At 36.8% G+C, this 16,163-nt stretch overlaps 1 protein-coding gene across 44 annotated transcripts in view; it reads left to right on the top strand.

Moving 5' to 3' along the window:
- Positions 1-16,163, top strand: part of MAP2 (microtubule associated protein 2) — a 277,803-nt gene that overhangs the window by 236,788 nt on the left and 24,852 nt on the right. For 9 of the 44 annotated variants that reach the window (XM_033428408.2, XM_033428433.2, XM_049712099.1 and 6 more), the window contains 7 exons: positions 279-524; positions 2,247-6,002; positions 6,198-6,404; positions 6,578-6,712; positions 9,582-9,643; positions 13,041-13,211; positions 14,153-14,300. In XM_033428408.2, coding sequence (XP_033284299.1) covers positions 279-524; positions 2,247-6,002; positions 6,198-6,404; positions 6,578-6,712; positions 9,582-9,643; positions 13,041-13,211; positions 14,153-14,300 — 4,725 coding nt within the window. The remainder of the gene's footprint in view (positions 1-278; positions 525-2,246; positions 6,003-6,197; positions 6,405-6,577; positions 6,713-9,581; positions 9,644-13,040; positions 13,212-14,152; positions 14,301-16,163) is intronic. The other 35 variants (XM_033428480.1, XM_033428706.1, XM_033428499.2 and 32 more) reach the window with 21 other exon arrangements.

The following is a 16,163-nucleotide window of genomic DNA, read 5'->3' on the forward strand; positions in this document are numbered from 1 at the left end:
GGTAATAGTGCAATAAAACCCTTTCAGCTCTCAAGTTTTAAAATAAAGAGCCTTTTCATGAGACTGTAAAAGGCATCATGATTTGCAGATTATGCATAATAATTTTCCAAGCAATACATAATGTCCATTGCATTAGGATATTAATTTGCACACCCAAATGGTAAAAGAGGTTCTTGTGAGGTCAATATAATCGAGCTGAAAGTGTTCCTTGAATAATAGTTCTGTTGTTTCATGTATGTTTCTGTGGTCATGATGTCAACATCTTTTTCCTCCCTAAGAAGAAGAAATGCTAGCGAGTCCAATGGCCGAGGAAGAGAAACCTGCCACTCTTCCTGGGAAAGAGTGTGAGGCTGCCAAGGCCTCAGACCAGCCCAAGGGCCTCAGTGAGGGCCAAGTGGAGTCTAGTGCGGAGGCCCAAATAGCTCCTGAAGAGAGCGCCCCAGCAGGGACCCCACAGGAGAAAAGTATAAAAGAGGTCGCGGAGGTGTCTCCAGAAGTAAAAACCCCTTCCTCTGCCGGGGAAGGTGTGTCTTTCTTAGGATTTGCATGTGTTTTGTTGCAAAAGATAGATCTCTCCAGCAGCTTACCAACCTGATGCCTTTCCAATGCTATTCCATCGCTGGGTCTTCTCATGATCCCAAAACCACTGTTTGAGACTTAACGAGCAGAGAGTGTGGCTTGTGCCGGTGCTGTGTGGCAGCTTGATTTTCCACTGCTGCAGCTGATTCCTGGTTTTACTTTGCCATGATACAATACGCTTTGCAGCCAGGCTGATGACACTATGTGAGCTTTTATCCGCCCCCGCTCTTCATCTCAAATGTTTGCCAGTCACATTGCTAATACATGTATATTTTTATTTTTATTTTGGGGGACAGCAATTCATATGCTTTTCTTTCAGACTGTAGAGATGGATTTTGGCACATACAGGCTTAAACGGTAGAATCGTTTTTGTTTGCAACCGCAGTGTGCTCTATTTTTTTATGCTTCAGTGAATACGGTTTGGTTTCCTTAAAAGCGCCTGCTGATGCTTCTCATATCATTTCCTTTCCATGGCAGCCAACTCCTTTGATAATCACCATATCTCTTGAGTTTTCATTCATCTAATCTTTATTAGAAAGTTCGTATAGTATTTCTTTTCTATTGTGACAACAAGACACACAAGTATATAAGGTAATGATCATCCATTCACTTGCTCTTCAGGAGATGACTGAGTTTTATTTTCCAGATAATTTCATTTAGCCCTATTCACCACAGTAAAATAACCTTGACCTTAAAATACAATTGAGACTCTGAAGCCTTTTGGATTGGTGAACAAATAAAAATTTAAAAGAGTCATTTAATCTCTGTGAAGCATCTCTAAAGCCAATACTGGTCAGTGCTTTGCCAGTTGGTCACATTCCAGAGAATGAGGTCATGACCAAGGAGAGAAAGAATTTTAATAGTTGACTCTTTAAAATTTTGTTAGTCACATGACTTCCCAGTATTATCAGTATAATTCAGATTTTCTTACATCTACCATACAGAGTAAGTAATGATTAGGACTGAAGAATTTTGATATGTGATAGAAACTGACTTGTCAATATTTAGGTCATATCATATAAAGTCAGTAGTAATCATTTATTTGTATTACCGAAATTTAATCTCAGATGACTTCTAAAAATTTATTCTAGTAACCTTTCAGTGCCCCCAAAATTGGTCCTGGAACTTGTCAATCCAGTTAACTGAATTTATTTAACACATATAACTATAACTTAATTGTCCTTCTGCCCATGGCCTGCAAATTCACTTACAAATTAGAAAACAAAAGAAAAAGGTCAGTAGAAATCAAGTCTTTCCCATATTTAGATTACTATATAGATTCTTTTGTACCTTAATGTAAGTACTTATTCAATATTCTTTAATTTGTAATTTTATCTGTAGAAGGCACATGAAATTTTTTTTCTACTACAATATACATCACATACTGTTTAGAGAGACCAAACAAAGGAAAAAAAAGTATTCAAAATATACTCTTTTTACAATTTCTGTACACATTAATTCACAATGGGAGTTCATTTTAGCCATCGTACAAATATATCTCAGTCCTGACATTTTCATATTGATTTTTAAATGAGTAGCATGCTTGCATGTTTCATAGTTTTTCTTTATACCCTACCATTCATTTGCCATTTCAAAATATAATTTTAAGCTTACTGCCTGAAAGCACTTGCCTATTATTTGTTTAAAAATCAACCCAATTACTTCAGGTTTGCTTACAGCCTCGAAGATGGAGTTTCATGATCAACAGGAATTGACTCCCTCTCCAGCCGAGCCATTAGAAAAGGAGGAAAAGGAGTCAGAGGAAGAAAGTAAGCCTGGTGAAGACCTTAAACATGCTGCCTTAGTTTCTCAGCCTGAGACAACTAAAACTTCCCCTGATAAAAAGGACATGCAAGACACAGAAGAAGAAAAAGTACCTCCCACTCTGTTTGGGCATACTCTGGGTGCCAGCCTAGAAGACACAAAACAGAAGACAGAACCGAGCCTAGTGGTACCTGGTATTGGCCTTCCCGCAGAGCCCTCAGCTGCAAAAGAGCAAAAGGACTGGTTCATCCAAATGCCAATGGAAGCAAAAAAGGACGAGTGGGGTTTGGTTGCTCCAGTATCTCCTGGCCCCCTAACACCCATGAAGGAAAAAGACGTACTTGAGGACATCCCCAAATGGGAAGGGAAACAATTTGATTCTCCCATGCCAAGTCCCTTTCAGGGTGGAAGCTTCACTCTTCCTTTTGATGTCACAAAGAATGACATTGTTGCAGCAGCATCACCCTTTGCCCCCGCCCTATTACAGCCAGATGACAAAAAATCTTTGGAAGAAACTGGTAGCCCAGCGACTGCCAAAGATAGTTCTAAAGTTGAAGAGCCCCATATGGATCAACCTGACAAAATGGCAGAAGCACCAGCCTCAGAGGCAGTTACATCGCCCAAAGATGCTCACATTTCGATTGTGGAAGACTATGTTCCGGAGAAAGGTTTAGGAGAAGAGAAAGGGGCAGTAAAGCAAGAGAGTGTGCAGATAAAAGAGACTCCCACCTTCAGGGAGCAGGAACCTGTGCTTACTGAAAAGGAACCTCACCTAAAGCTTGAAGAACAAACAACCGTGTCTGACGAAGAAGCTGTGTCAAAGGAGAGTGAAGCCCCAAAATTGACAGATGAAGAAACAGGTGTAATTCAGCCCTCCACAGAGCACGCTTACTCCAAAGAAGAACCGAAAGGCCAGGAGCTTCCCACAGATATATTAAAACAGGACTCATTCCCTGTAAGTTTGGAGCAAGCAGTTACCGATTCAGCCGTGACCTCTAAGACACCAGAAAAAGTCATGACTGAACCAGCTGCACTAAGTGAAAAGAGTGCCACCCAGGAGCTTTTTGAAGAAAAAGTTGCTGACAAAGATAATGTTGAAGGAGTTGGAGCTGTAACATCAGCTGAGCTTGACATGCCATTTTATGAAGATAAGTCAGGAATGTCCAAGTACTTTGAAACATCTGCCTTGAAAGAAGAAGTGACAAAAAGTATCCAGCCAGGCAGTGATTACTATGAACTGAGTGACACAAGAGAAGGTGCCCAAGAGTCTTTTGATACCGTATCTTCCATGTATAAAAACGGCGACAAGGCACTTACGGCAGAGAAAGACTCCCAGCCCAGTGCTGTAGCACAAGAAGGAGGCTACAGCACTCTTGCACAGAGTTATCCATCTGACTTACCTGAAGAACCCATTTCTCCTCAAGAAAGAATGTTCACTATTGATCCAAAAGTGTATGGGGAGAAAAGGGATCTCCACAGTAAGAATAAGGATGATTTGACACTGAGCAGGAGTTTAGGACTTGGTGGTAGGTCTGCAATAGAGCAAAGAAGCATGTCAATCAATTTGCCCATGTCTTGCCTGGATTCCATAGCCCTTGGATTTAACTTTGGTCGGGGGCATGATCTTTCTCCCCTTGCTTCTGATATTCTAACCAACACTAGTGGAAGTATGGACGAAGGAGATGATTACCTTCCGGCCACGACACCTGCAGTGGACAAAGCCCCTTGCTTCCCAACAGAAAGCAAAGAAGAAAAAGAACAGATAAAGGGGGAAAAAGCTACTGGAGAGGAAAACACCCAAGTCGAGCCATCGTGTGAGTCACCTTTCCTAGCCAAAGATTATTACAAAAATGGTACTGTCATGGCACCTGACCTGCCTGAGATGCTAGACCTGGCAGGCACAAGGTCAAGATTAGCTTCCATGAGTGCAGATGCTGAGGTTGCCAGGAGAAAATCAGTCCCATCAGAGACTGTGGTGGAGGAGAGTAGTACTGGCTTCCCCCCTGTCACTGATGAAAACCACGTCATTGTTAAAACTGACAGTCAGCTCGAAGACCTGGGCTACTGTGTGTTCAATAAATACACAGTCCCACTCCCATCACCTGTTCAAGACAGTGAGAATTTATCTGGGGAAAGTGGTTCCTTTTATGAAGGCACTGATGATAAAGCACGAAGAGATTTGGTCACGGATCTTTCATTGATTGAAGTCAAACTGGCAGCTGCTGGAAGAGTCAAAGATGAACTCAGTGCTGAGAAAGAAGCATCCCCGCCTATCTCTGGTGACAAATCAGGACTGAGTAGGGAGTTTGATCAGGAGAAGAAAGCGAATGATAAGCTGGATACTTTACTAGAAAAAAGTGAAGAACATGCCGATTCAAAAGAACATGCCAAGGAAACAGAAGAGGCTGGTGATAAAGTTGAAACTTTTGGATTAGGAGTAACCCATGAGCAAGCTTCAGCCAAAGAACTGACAGTCTCAAAAGATGCATCACCTCTCGTGGCTGAGAAAGCAGAGAAAGGTCTTAGTTCCGTGCCAGAGGTAGCTGAAGTAGAATCATCCCAAAAAGCTGAACCAGAGCTGGATTTTGCTGCAAAGAAAGCTGACCAGGGTCAGTTAGATGTTAAAATCAGTGACTTTGGACAGATGGCCTCAGGGCTACACATAGATGCTGGAAAGGCAGCAGAGCTTAAACTCAAGGCTACCCAGGACCTCGCCCCCTCATCCACAGCAGCTCAGGAGGCAGATGCGTTTATGGGTGTTGAGTCTGGCCACGTGAAAGAAGGCACAAAAGTTAGTGAGACAGAAGTCAAGGAGAAGGTGGCCAAGCCTGACCTGGTGCACCAGGAGGCTGTAGACAAAGAGGAGTCCTATGAGTCCAGCGGTGAGCATGAAAGCCTCACCATGGAGTCCTTGAAAGCTGATGAGGGCAAGAAGGAAATTTCCCCAGAATCTTCTCTGATTCAGGATGAGATTGCCATCAAATTGTCTGTGGAAATACCCTGTGCACCTGCTGTTTCAGAGGCTGATTTAGCCGCAGATGAGAGTGCTGACGTCCAGATGGAACTTATTCAGCTGCCAAAAGAAGAAAACAAGGAGACCCCAGATATATCTATCACGCCCTCTGATGTTACAGAACCATTGCCTGAAGCCACTGGAGCTGAACCAGCAGAGGCTGAGAATGAGGAAGAAGAGATAGAAGCCCGGGGAGATTATGATAAACTCCTCTTCCGCTCAGACACCCTTCAGATTACTGACCTGGGTGTCCCAGGTGTCAGGGAGGAATTTGTGGAGACCTGCCCTGGTGAACACAAGGGAGTGATTGAGTCCGTTGTAACCATCGAGGATGATTTCATCACTGTCGTGCAAACCACAACTGATGAAGGGGAGTCGGGTTCCCACAGTGTGCGTTTTGCAGCCTTAGAGCAGCCTGAGGTAGAAAGGAGACCATCCCCCCGTGCTGAAGAAGAGCTTGAAGTAGAAGAGGCAGCTGAAGCCCAGGCTGAACCCAAGGATGGCTCCCCAGAAGCTCCGGCTTCCCCTGAGAGAGAAGAGGTTGGACTCTCAGAATATAAGACAGAAACCTATGACGATTACAAAGACGAGACCACCATTGATGACTCCATCATGGACGCTGACAGCCTCTGGGTGGACACTCAAGGTGTGCATTATCTTTTTAAATTTTCTACTCCCAAATAAAATCCAGTAACCTAGTGGAATTTTTTTTTCATTTTTAAACATTTTAAAATGACCCTTTATCTCTTGATTTTGCATTTTTTAAATAGATGAAGGATTTTGTACATTTGTTACTAATGTTTTCGTTGTTGTTGTTGTCATGGTTTGCTTTGATCCACAGATGATGATAGGAGCATCATGACAGAACAGTTAGAAACTATTCCTAAAGAGGAGAAAGCTGAAAAGGAAGCTCGGAGACCATCTCTTGAGAAACATAGAAAAGAAAAGCCTTTTAAAACCGGGAGAGGCAGAATTTCCACTCCTGAAAGAAAAATAGCTAAAAAGGAACCTAGCACAGTCTCCAGAGATGAAGTGAGAAGGAAAAAAGGTTCATTTAACAATCACTTCTTTAAAAAATGTTTTTGAAGTAATTCATTATTACTCTTTTGTAGAAGAAACTGCCTAACCATGGTAACTAATTATTGATGAAATTTCATTCGGTTTTGCTCCAAGTGTTTACTTTTTCCTGATGGTATGCTTTTTGTGTTTTCTTATTCATAGCAGTTTATAAGAAGGCTGAACTTGCTAAAAAAACAGAAGTTCAGGCCCACTCTCCCTCCAGGAAATTCATTTTAAAACCTGCTATCAAATATACTAGACCAACTCATCTCTCCTGTGTTAAGCGGAAAACGACAGGTGACTGTTCAATTCTGCAATGTGGCTGGCAAACATGGACGTGTATTTTTTTTATCTCATTACTGTAGCAGCTTCGTTTTGTTTTTCTTCCAAGAATCTCAGCAGTCATGAACAATTTCGCTATTAAGTGTCTTGTATCATTATTCTTTTTTTTTTTTCCCTCCCTGCAGAAGAGGTCATGACCATCTGTTTCTTTGTCATGCTCAGACTTAACAGTGATTGTATCTTGGCATTGTGCTCTAGTGTCACGTTCTGGGGATTCCTATTTTCATTCTGTGTTTTTGGTTAGACGATGGCGATGAATATAACCGTGGTATGCATTCTCATTATTTTGCTTATTTATCTCCCTCATGCTTAAAAACCCATATGTATTTGTCCTATTTTCTATATTGTTATTGCCAAATCTGTTACTGATGTTGATGAATTTACTGAGAACCACCAAGAATGCATAGTGATTTTGAGATGGAAAATGAAAAGCAAATCTGGGGTGAAATTGTGGTTGAAAAATTACTTTGCTTTTGGATGAAAGAAAAAAATGGAAAAGTAAATTGTCTGGTATTCCCACCAGATTTTATTTTTCATATCCAAAATTAGCCAGGCTTTCTGGTGATACTACATTTCTTAGCTGACATTTTGTCCTTGGGATTTTCTTAAATGTGTTGAATCCAAACTGCTAAATTCCCCTACATAACGTAGTATTCAAAAATTTAATAACTTTAAAATTTAATAAACCCCTTCCCTCCCAATATCTTAGAATTTAGGTTTATTTCTATTTTCCTACCTTCTTATTGTTCTGTCTTCTTCAGATATACTTGTTTTTTGCTGTTTAAAAAAGTAGTGAATGAAGGCGTGAACCATGTTACAAACCATCACAAAAGACCATACATAATATCTATAATGTAAACTCTATTCCTAAATTTCAGTGCAAAGTATTTATTTTAAATGTATAATTATATTAGGATACTCTTCATTTAGAATATATTTTATTTTAGCATTGATTAAATGGCACACTTGCAGTCTACAAAAGAAGGCATCAGAGTTCTTAAGTCAGAAAGGAATATTTCCCAATCCATTATGCATTAGAAGTGCCTTTATATGAATCTTTGGGTGGCTTTAAAGGGTTAGGAGCAGCATTAACCCTTGTAAGAAAAAAAATCAAGGTTGATGGTTTCATGATAGCCACTAAAAATTTCAAGTATTTTTCATTTGTGTTCTTCATATAGGAACTATCTCATGAGCATCCTTCAAGAACTAGTATGTAAGGCAGGATTTGAAAGTAGAAGACATAATTATACACACACCTTGATGATGAAGGTTTATTAGAATGAGGGGTTCCTCTAAGTTAAGACTTAGGAATTAACATGACATCTCTAAATCTTATAGTGCATCTTACTTAGTACATTTTCATTAAACTTGGAATTTTTCTTCTAGTTAGAAAAATGCTTGCACAGGCAGAATCTCTTGGTTGGGGCATAAAAGCCCTATATGCCACCTAAAAAGATGAAAAATATATTAGTATCGTACAATCTCAGAGGAAATGTCAAATGGTTTGGTGAAGTACCTGCATGTCATTAGTATTCAATATGCCACACTGAGAATAACTTGCCTTTTTATTTCATTCATTAAAGGAAAGTTAAGATCTTTGGACTAATTAGGATCTTCCTTTTTTATTCAAATATTAAGATACCCAAACAGAAAGCATATACCAAAGATGAGTTTCATTGACTTAAAGCAAAGTATATATGTCGCAGAAAAAATGAGCTATATTGTAGAAATAGTAAAGAGGCATAATTTGCACTGCTTCTTTTAAAAAAAAAATTAGTTTCAGAGTCTGCGAATAATCTTACTAGCCAGTCCTAAATAGCATAGAACATATTGTAGACCGTTACTATTTTTGTGTTAGAACTGCACATGGCATAAGAAACCTTTTTGAAACTCATTTGGAGTGCTTATAAGGATAAGTATTTTTTTTTCCAGAGGATTTCTCTCTTGTGAAAGAAAATTAAGGTGGAAGTAAACACACAAGTTTATGCCTTTTATTTTCTTAGCCCAATTGTTAAATAGGGACAGTTTCCCCAAACACAAAGGGTTGTGTTCAGTCGTGAAAGATATTTAAGTCAAGTCAGGTAAGTCATCAGCAGAAATTATGCTAGAGATGATGGAGTTTAAAATTGAAACCAGAAGTATAAAACAGCAGCAAGAGAAACAACAGTAACAGATGTGGTAATAATTTCATACAGGAAGTGCATGTGTAGAACATGGTCTATTTTACTGAACTTAAAATTCTTCTCATGTTTTCTCTTCTTGACAAGCCATTTTTCTTCCCTTCCCTTCTCATGTGGTCCGTTTCACGTCAAACAAGTGTGTCATTCATATTGTGAAATGAAGGGGTGCAGAGGGAAAGGGGTTGGCAGACCATGACAGTTTAAAATGTAAAATGCAGTGGCTACATAAAGAAGGTTTGGGAATCTCTGTGAATATTCTTATGTGATGCCCACCCTAGAAACCAATCACTCCCCTTTTCCTTAAATTCTGCAGCATTCGGATTACTGTCCTATGATTTCCATTCTGAAGGATCAATACTAATGTAAGGGTACATTGGTAACAGATAGAAAATCACTTGGTCTGCTTACCTGTGCTTTGGTAAACACTGGGTTATAGTAATTAGCACACTCTATAGTGGGAGCCACATGCTATAATGTTCTTATTATTCGGGTTTCTTCAGTTACTGAATTTGAGTCTCAATATAAACAAAATTCGCTTTGCATTAGTCTGTTGACACAACTGAATATCCAAAAGGCATTAAAAATGCATTTATGTGGTCTTTAGCCACTAAGTGTGGGGTTGTTTTTGTCTCCTCTCTCAACAGCAGCAGGTGCTGAATCAGCTCAGGCTCCCAGTGTATTTAAACAGGCAAAGGACAAAGTGTCTGTGAGTAAAATAATTTTTTCCTTGCTCTTCATTCAACATTCCCTTTGGTATTAGTGGCAATGTTTTAATAATTTTAGATAAAATTTAGACTTTAGATGTTTACTCTTTTAAAACATTTTAGATCATTCACTCACCCAGATTGATTCTCGATGGCATTCAATCAAGCATGTCCGAATGTCTTCTGGAATGTGATGGTAGCTGGTGAGGGCAGAGCTGGGATTTAGGCTGCCTCTTTGTTAGTAAAACAAAAACGTGAAATACCATAATGATATGGCAAAAGCGGGGGAGCCCAATTTATTTACTTTCATAGAATCAAGATAAACCATTATAATCAACATTAAACTGTATTTTACAACACATTTTCATTGTTGTTTTACAAAATAAGAATATGAGAAAATTAATGTAGATGAGAAAAATAAGTAAAAATATATTATCTCCTTATCTAGAGATAACTGCAGTTACCATTTTGACATAAAATCTTAATTTTTTTTACACATTTATAGGTTTAATAACAAAGATAGAAACACCACATATCGGTTTTTTAATTAAACAATAAACAGATTTCCATGTCATTAAACATTCTTGTACATCATTTTAATGACTACATAATATTGCATTTTATATTTTTACAGTGATGTACTTAATCAGTTTCCCATTACTTGACATTCAAACTAGTTTTCTGTTATTTTAGCAGTATTACTGTAGAAATCTTTTTGGCTACATCTATGAATGTATCCATATGCATTTCCTTAGGATAATATTCTAGTAGCAAAATCATTGTTTCAAAAAGAAAGTCCACATTTAAACTTTTTGCTGCATATTGTCAAATCGTCCTCCAGAAAAGTTCTACAGCTTATATGTCCTCCAGCTGTATATGAACATGCTTGTATTCATTATTACTAGATATCTCTATACTTTTTCTATTTTTACCAAGTTATGGAGATGAAATATTTTGTTTTAATTTGGTTGTATTAATGATGTTTAGCTTCTTCTATGTTTATAAATCTTTTATATTTCTTATTTTGCAAATTTTATTTTTGTATTATTAATCATGTTTTTTAAACTTTCAGAAGACCAAAACCAACACAAAGTATTTTACTTCTTTCTTATTGAAGTAAAAAAGTTAAAAGATTTATCATGGAATCCTACAATTACAACAAATCATTTGAGTGATGATAATTAGTAATGTATCACAGTGTTCTGGGTCTTAGCCATCATGTATGATATGTAAATCACAATTCTTTGTTTAGCTTTCTAAAAACTAATAAAATTTTAGACTTCTTTTTATTTATTGTGAAAAATAGGAATTCATTTTCAATGACAGCCAAACCTTTTATATCATATTGAAGCCAAGGGACTTTATGTTGATTAAAAAATATATGTATATTCGATTATTATATAAATGTTTTCAGACATAGTCCTGAACTTATGGCAAGCAATAGAATCCGTTTATCGCTTTGGTAATTTTAGTTCTTATTTTGACCACACTGCTATTTCAAGATTTGTATCTCTTTACCTTCTGTTTCTGATGGGGAACTAGTGGGTTGTGTTGGTTAAGAGCAGGGCCATGAAACAGGCCAGATCCAAGTTTTGAACATTTATTAACTATATGGTCTTTTTCTTCCTGTGTCTTAATTTTCCAAAAATAAGGGGAGGAGTAAAAATTCCTATATCATAAGTGAGTTGTAAATACTAAGTACAGTAATTTTACGAAATAATACATTCTATAGTGCTTAGAACATAGTATTTATTCAATAAACAGCAATAGTTATTATTTTTTAAAGTGGAAGTCTTTAGGAGCAGATACGGAAAGTAAGTCTGAGCTTTCTCTTGGTAGGAAAATAATTTTTAAGATTACATTGTTTGCAAAATCTTTCAGAAATTTTCAAGTCCGTTGGTCTTCAAGTAACTCAACAAGAATTAGCATTCAATGCTTACACTTGGACGGAGACCATATACATCTGACACAAAAACTAACCTTTTTCCTTGTAAATGCCCATCTCATCCTTCTGAAGAAGAGAGATTAGACCACCATTCTTTCTCACTTTTTCTCATTTAAAATTCTCCTTTTTCCTTGTAACCTCATCCTTTTCCTGTGTTTCCTAAAACCTCAAGATTAACTCAGAACATCCATCAGAACAGTTCTCTCCGATATTTCAATTGATCTTTATTGTGAACCTAACCTATAATCTTTCATTTCATTTGAGTTTTTTTGTTTGTTTGTTCATTTTATTTTGTTTTTGTTTTTAGCAGGAGATTAGTAGATGTCTTTCATAATTTGAGGCAATCCAATTACTCCATTTTTCTTTCCTATTCCACACTTTTGAAATTCACTAATTTGTGGGTAGCATCAGTCAAAAAAGAATGACTTGTGCTGACCCAGTTATACTTCCCACTCAAGGTGCTGGGTCTGTAAAACAAGAAGTGATTCGTGCAATCTGTGAATACTTATGCCTCTTTGAAGTGTCTACGGAGGTTACAACTTGAGATAAAAATCTTAGTTTCAACTGCTATTTTTGTATCGGCTAAATCATATTAATTATTTGAAGATAAAAACCTCCTCGGCTTTGTCATACTTGTCTGTAGTTTTAACAGTCTCCCCTGAGACATGTGGCATGCCAGCATAGCTTTCTCCAAAAGCTGTATATATGTGTCCAACCCACTTACACTTGCTCTTGCCGACAATCTTCCCAGGGATTATCAACACCTGTGAAATAAGTCTTGTGATTTTTATGGGCAATCTAGTCAGTGTTGACTTTCATTTTTAGAATTTATAGCACATCATACAAACTGTGGTCTCTGCATAAAAATGTTATTAATTCTATGGTATAGCTTGGTCCCTGGTATGCATTTGACTCATAAAATGAACTCATTATATATAAAATCTGCAATTTTCTGATGAAATCAGTGTAGATAATCTGAAAATACATTTTCTCAACTTAAAAAAGAACTATTTTCTATTATTAGGCCTTAAATATACTTTGTTCTAAAGTTCTTGAAATGTGATCAAAATGTTGATTGTATATACCATTTAAGGGCTGTGTTTATTAAAGGAACAATTCCAACAGACTTTCAAGATATTTTCCAAATATGTAGTCATTATAAGGTTTATGGCTTAATCAGAGACCTTATACATAGAATTTATAAATAATATTTTAATCTATATTCTCATTATATGTGTATTCTTAAGTTAGTTCCAGTTAAAAAGATGTGTTCAATGAAAATCTCTTGTTCTCACATAATATACGTCTCTATCATTGATTATAACCATTTATCATGTGTTCTTATTAAAAGCAGACATTTAATTTCTTATATGTTTACATGTTTTTTTTTAATTTTCCTTTTACTTCATAGTTTGGTTTATTTTGTGCTTTTGTTTGTTTTCTTTCATGGCTAGAATTCTACCTTGTCAAAGATTCCTGCCTTACAGGGTAGCACAAAGTCCCCACGATGCAGCTCAGCCTGCCCTAGTACGACTAAAAGGGCTACATTTTCTGACAGTTTATTCATACAGCCCACCTCAGCGGGCTCCACAGACCGTTTACCATACTCAGAATCAGGGAACAAGGTAAGGCAGCAAGCCAATCAAAGGTGCAGAAAGGAACATAATTTGGGAGAAGGACACAATTCAGTAAATGTATGAAAGCAAAGACTTTCAGTTCTGAAGTGTTTGACATATAAACAATAGACCTTATTAAAAACAAGTACAAATTAAGTGTTTCAATAGTTATAAATAGTCTAATCATTAAAAAATAGATGTCTTTTTGTAAGATATACAATGCATAATTAATTTATTATTTATTTGATATTTAATAAAATTTCAAATACAAAATATACTATATATGATGTTACATGTGGCATATTATATATAATATTGTACCAAATTATATTATATATAATATAATAGACAGTTTGGGCTCAGTATCAGACACATCAAGATTTAATACTAACTCTGCTACCTCTCAGCTCAGTGATTTTTGAAAAAATTACATAAACTGATGAAAGCTGTTTCCTCAGCTCTAAAATGCATGTAACATTTTTTGTAAAAATTAAATCATAAATGGATGTAAAGCATTCCTGTCACGTAAGTGCACAGTATATGGTGGTTATCATTGCTAAATACTGCACATGCAGTGCCCTTCTGCCAGTCCTTTCTGATTAATGCATTATCATGCTGATGAAGACTTCTCAGTTAAAATTATTAATTACCTGGAGACTACTTGAGCACATTATTTTTATCATAATGTTATCATTTAGAATTTGAATTTCACAATCGATTTTTAGCACTAACTCCAAAATAATATATTTTTATAAAACCTCTAGGCAAATCTGAATTCTTTCTAAGTTTTGAAGCAGAAATGCTTATAAGTATATAAAAGTCAGTAGTATGGATTAAAAGAAATTCATCTATCAATACAGGAGGAAACTTAGCCAGAGCAATGTAATTACTTTGCATAATTAAAACGAAGATTCACAGGATCCCAACGTCGTTTTATTTTCCCCAACCAGGATGGAGTAACCAAGAGCCCAGAAAAGCGCTCTTCTCTGCCGAGACCGTCCTCCATTCTCCCTCCTCGCCGAGGCGTATCAGGAGACAGAGATGAGAACTCCTTCTCTCTCAACAGTTCTATCTCCTCTTCTGCACGGCGGACCACTAGTAGGTTTATTTTGCTTTGGCTTCGTTTTCATTCATTTTTTAAAAATCCCTTAAGTGGAGTAGCTTATAATGTACTTATATTTTACATTTGCAAATAAAATATGCATTAAAATCAGATTATATTTGTCCTAAGAATCAGAGATCCAGGCTATCAATGGGTCCAAAACCATTATTTGAGTCAAAACAACTGAGGGAGGAATACTACCTCATTATCCCTTAAATAGGATTGAAATAAAGTCATTTTCAGAATACATTTTCTCTTTTGAAGTTTAAAGTAAAAAAGAAAATTCGAAAGAACTAATTAGTAGAGAAAACCAATAGTCAGGGATTTTTTTTTTTTTGGCCACACCGCATGGCGTACCGAACTTCCCCAACCAGGGATAGAACCCGTGCTCTCTGCAGTGGAAGCTCCGAGTCTTAACCACTGGACCACCAGGGAAGTCCAGGGACTTTTTAAATATAAAAGCTTAACCTTTATTAGAATTCCAAGTCCTAAAATCTAACTAGAAAATCAACAATCAAAATTAAGGATCCTGCTCAATTTGGTAAGAATTTGCATTCCAATGAGGCTGTAAACATAGCATGTTCTGTGCAATAGCTTCAATTTCTTTTGATTTCATAATGTAATGGTCAGCAATTATCACAGTCTATGTAAAGAATATAAAAAAGTTCCAATCATTACCCACTTATGTGCTGTGTTGCTACCAAGACTATCTAGTAATTTAAATTATTTTCATAAACGTGTTTCTATTACCACAAAAATACTACCATTTATTAATCACATATATGTGCTAAAATCTTAAGACACATTTTTCAATCAGTTTAATTAACAATGCTGATGGTTAGGTATTAATAACCTCATTAAATCTACTGATGAGAAAACTGACCTTTTAAAGACAGTAACTTGTTCAATACTACACAGCTAGTAAGCGGCTGAATTTGGTTTTCAGCCCACTGATAAGTTCACAACCTGTCCTCTTAATGTCTTCTCTATATTTATTTAGAAGAAATAGTATTAGGGAACTGTTCTGTAGAACCACTCGGAGAATAGTATCCCTGTCATTTAAAAACTATTACAAAATTGTGGAAACATTTGGAGAATAGCCTTTCTGTCATTTAAAATCCATTACGAAAGTGTTGGAAATTGCTACTACTATCACATTATAGTTGATTTCACCACCTATTTTCTGAGTATTTAATGATAATTGCCCCACTTCAAATGTGACTATTTTGTATGACACTTAAACAGTGTTTTTTGCCTACAGTGAAAGTGTTTATTATAATTAAAGCCATTGTGTCCCACACCGTTTGGATTCATGAAGCATTAACATCCTTTGAAATACATGCTAGGCCTTTGAAATCACTCTTTTTCACCTTAACACATGTGAAGTAGGCAAATGAACTAGCAAAGAAGACGTTTAAGAGTTAGTAATCTCCAGAGAAGAGAATTTAACTCCAAATACCTGGAGTTGGAATTGAGCATCAGCAATTACCCCAGGGATGTTGAGCCAACACAAAGGCCCGAGTGCTTCCCAAACACACCTTGAATTATGCTTGTATTTGTTGCCATGGAAGCAAAATGACACTTTCTTACATAAATCCACATCTTTGAGCCACTGTACTCTGCCTTTTAAAATGTATCTGTATACAAATTGCTTTTTATGTTCTGAGCCAATTCTACCTTGACTTTTTACCTTTACTTATGCTCATAAGCATACAACATTGTATTATTTGGCAGTGAACATAAAGGATACTCTGATAATCTAGGACGTAGGGTCTATTTTAGCTCTACATAGCAATAGCTAAAAGGCATAGGGACAGTTAGCAGAACAAGCAGTTTACCTCCTCCCATTTGCCGATCAT

This window comes from Orcinus orca, chromosome 7 (assembly GCF_937001465.1).
Source record: "Orcinus orca chromosome 7, mOrcOrc1.1, whole genome shotgun sequence".
Taxonomy (NCBI): domain Eukaryota; kingdom Metazoa; phylum Chordata; class Mammalia; order Artiodactyla; family Delphinidae; genus Orcinus; species Orcinus orca.